Genomic DNA, 4061 nt, shown 5'->3' with positions numbered 1-4061 from the left:
AATCATTCGGAATCACTCAAATTCGTGCCTATATTTTTGTCACTCTTGATTTGAATAAGTTGAATTACGAGGTGTGGCGTGAACTATTCGAGACTCACTGCCTAAGCTTTAGTGTCCTTGGTCACATCGATGGATCCTCGTCACCGACTCCAATGACCGAGAAAAGGTGGAAGGAACGTGATGGACTTGTTAAGATGTGGATATATGGAACCATCACTGATTCACTTCTAGACACCATCATTAAAGTCGGGTGCACAGCTCGAGACTTATGGATTTCCCTAGAGAATCTCTTTCGTGATAATAAGGAGGCTCGTGCACTTCAATTTGAAAATGAATTGCGCACGATGACGATTGGTGATCTCTCTGTACATGAGTATTGTCAAAAGTTGAAGTCACTTTCAGACCTTTTGACAAACGTTGACTCTCCCATATCAGATCGTGTTCTAGTCATGCACTTACTCAACGGTCTCACAGAGAAGTATGATTACATCCTCAATGTAATCAAACACAAGTCTCCATTTCCCTCTTTCACTGAAGCTCGCTCCATGTTGCTTATGGAAGAAAGTCGTCTCTCCAAACAAAGCAANATCACTGATTCACTTCTAGACACCATCATTAAAGTCGGGTGCACAGCTCGAGACTTATGGATTTCCCTAGAGAATCTCTTTCGTGATAATAAGGAGGCTCGTGCACTTCAATTTGAAAATGAATTGCGCACGATGACGATTGGTGATCTCTCTGTACATGAGTATTGTCAAAAGTTGAAGTCACTTTCAGACCTTTTGACAAACGTTGACTCTCCCATATCAGATCGTGTTCTAGTCATGCACTTACTCAACGGTCTGACAGAGAAGTACGATTACATCCTCAATGTAATCAAACACAAGTCTCCATTTCCCTCCTTCACTGAAGCTCGCTCCATGTTGCTTATGGAAGAAAGTCGTCTCTCCAAACAAAGCAAACCATCCTTAAGCAACACATATCACCCTTTCTTGCCAAATGTCTTGTTTACGGTCCCTGGTCAGCAAGAACGCTACCCACAAGAATACCACAATAACATGATCAGCAACAACCACAATAACTACATGGGATACATTTCTGGTGGGAAAAACAATTGTGGCAGTTGTAGTAGTTGTAGTCAGTACAACAATAATAACAATGGGCGATTCCACCCTTCAAATTGGATGGACAGTCATCCTCAATGTGCATATCCGTATCCTCACGGTGGACCACGATTCTTTCATAACCAAACGTACCCTCCACAACAACTGCCATTTTACATGCCTACCACATCACACAAATCGTCACCAACCAGCATACTTGGGACAAATAATATGTACCTACCTGGTGATGCTAATGTAAATTATGTCTCGCCATGCATGAAAGACCAATCGACTTTTATGCCATCTCATCAAGCTCATGCATTTACTTCCATTCCCCTCTCAACTCCCACCGAAGAGACATGGTACATTGGTACCAAAGACAAAAATAACGTTTCATAACTAGGTATTCTATATTTTTTTCTTCTAATTCGAACATCATTCTTAACTAAATATATGTAATCAATCATATATATTTAATGTTACTCATTTTATTTTTCTTCTAAGTTCTCAAGTTAATTAATCTTTTTCTTTGTTTCACATTAAAAATCTTTTCTCGGTTTGTTGGTTTGTTATTAACAATGATTGTATCACTAAATTTGATTGCTCGGTTTTTATGCTAAGGATAGTCATATCATGAAACAGCTTTGCGCCGTGTATAGCCAGCGACTCCATCAACATCGGAGCAACTTTCTTAAACAATCCCTTCATAATTTGAGTTTATTTATAATAAAACGACTGACTTGATAACATCGTGTGTCATGCATATCAGATGGATTAACATGTTCTTATCCCATATTAATCTTCTTTTAATAAAGCAAATGTACCTTTAATGTTATTTTATTATAGCAATTAGGACCGTTGTTATCTATCAGTATTCTTTTAATAAAATATTTATCTATCAGTATATCTTGAGTTATTCACTCCTCGAAAAATGAAAAAGGTTAAAAACCATAACTTTTTTTTTTCTTAATTAATTCCGAAAATTCATCTGATTTAATAATATAGAACAACCTCACTATCACCAGCTACAAATAAAACAACAGGGTTTGAATTTGTTCTATGTTAAGGGGGCAAATTCAAAGGACAAATATAGAACAACCTCACTGTTAACGATCCAATGTATGCCTTAGACCAATAATCATCTTCCGGAAAACACCATGTCATGACTCAGATAGACTAAAGGTGTATGCACACTTCAAACATGACAATTCCTAAGTGCAATGCTATGTATGTCCTCGTTGTGGCATCAATAAACCAGCTTGTGTTTGCTTAGCTAAAATGCTAAAAGCTCACTTGAGAATGTCGTCTGTTGCGTTCCATCATAGGTGATTCAGTGACTTGACTTTAGATGGAGAACCCCATTTGATGCCGAAAGCTCAGGCTGCTACAGTTAGATGTAGAATGTGATCTTTTAACTCTCACACCACCTTCTGCAATGTCTTGGTTTGGTACCACTGTAACAAAGAACTTGTGCCTGTCATTTGTTTCCACTGGAACACAGGACTCACTACTAAAACAGGCGTTTATGTTCTTCAACTCCAGGACAATCAGAGTCCTATCCAGATATCAGATTATTGTCCGCTAGTCTTGCTACTGTTCTTCCCCAAGTGATTCTCAACAGATCTCTGATACAGCCCCCGACTTCTATCCAAAAACCCTTCATTCATCATGTTTGCAAATTTTTCCCTGATTTCAACGAGAGGGTGCTTTTCAATGAGATGCCGCCTATCATATGCTTCTCTAAGGATTACTGTCTGTGTATCACATTTCATAGAAATGTAGAATATACCAGGGTGACGCTCAAATACTTTGGTGAACTTCTGGGGAAGTGCAAACGGTTTACGAAGATTGCTAACGTTTTGCCTCTCCGTCTTTCTCCCGATTGTTAGATGAAGAAGTTCGTGAAACACTCCGACATTTCTCTTCTCAGACAAATCAGTTCTTGGGTCCAAATGAGATGCATCAACATAAGGTGACGTACAAGGGAGTCTCTGCCATTCTTGGAGCCACTCTATGCTCTTCCTCTTCAATCCAAACCCTCTCGTAAATTTCACAGGGAAGGCCATATGATCATTATCTCCAACATCCTCTCTCAGTTGCAGTTTGGAAACAGCGAGGCTATCATCCCAATGTATCAACTTTAAACCAACAAGGTCGCTAGACAACTTCACCAAACAGAACAAATCCGGGTGCTTAGGAATCAATGAATCTCGATNCAGATAGACTAAAGGTGTATGCACACTTCAAACATGACAATTCCTAAGTGCAATGCTATGTATGTCCTCGTTGTGGCATCAATAAACCAGCTTGTGTTTGCTTAGCTAAAATGCTAAAAGCTCACTTGAGAATGTCGTCTGTTGCGTTCCATCATAGGTGATTCAGTGACTTGACTTTAGATGGAGAACCCCATTTGATGCCGAAAGCTCAGGCTGCTACAGTTAGATGTAGAATGTGATCTTTTAACTCTCACACCACCTTCTGCAATGTCTTGGTTTGGTACCACTGTAACAAAGAACTTGTGCCTGTCATTTGTTTCCACTGGAACACAGGACTCACTACTAAAACAGGCGTTTATGTTCTTCAACTCCAGGACAATCAGAGTCCTATCCAGATATCAGATTATTGTCCGCTAGTCTTGCTACTGTTCTTCCCCAAGTGATTCTCAACAGATCTCTGATACAGCCCCCGACTTCTATCCAAAAACCCTTCATTCATCATGTTTGCAAATTTTTCCCTGATTTCAACGAGAGGGTGCTTTTCAATGAGATGCCGCCTATCATATGCTTCTCTAAGGATTACTGTCTGTGTATCACATTTCATAGAAATGTAGAATATACCAGGGTGACGCTCAAATACTTTGGTGAACTTCTGGGGAAGTGCAAACGGTTTACGAAGATTGCTAACGTTTTGCCTCTCCGTCTTTCTCCCGATTGTTAGATGAAGAAGTTCGTGAAACAC

The 4061-nt window shown here is 39.6% G+C and overlaps 1 protein-coding gene across 2 annotated transcripts in view; it reads right to left on the bottom strand.

The window, feature by feature from the left end:
- LOC104760785 (protein ROOT PRIMORDIUM DEFECTIVE 1-like) overlaps window positions 2096-4061 on the bottom strand; it is a 5200-nt gene continuing 3234 nt past the window's right edge. Inside the window, exon 3 of one of the 2 annotated variants that reach the window (XM_019239886.1) lies at window positions 2096-3150. In XM_019239886.1, coding sequence (XP_019095431.1) covers window positions 2675-3150 — 476 coding nt within the window. In that variant the 3' untranslated portion in view covers window positions 2096-2674. Of the gene's footprint in view, window positions 3313-4061 lie in introns of both variants that reach the window. The other variant, XM_019239885.1, reaches the window with a different exon arrangement.

Source organism: Camelina sativa, chromosome 18 (assembly GCF_000633955.1).
Source record: "Camelina sativa cultivar DH55 chromosome 18, Cs, whole genome shotgun sequence".
Taxonomy (NCBI): domain Eukaryota; kingdom Viridiplantae; phylum Streptophyta; class Magnoliopsida; order Brassicales; family Brassicaceae; genus Camelina; species Camelina sativa.
The sequence above is the reverse complement of the archived record's forward strand: the minus strand, read 5'-3'. Positions and strand labels throughout refer to the sequence as shown.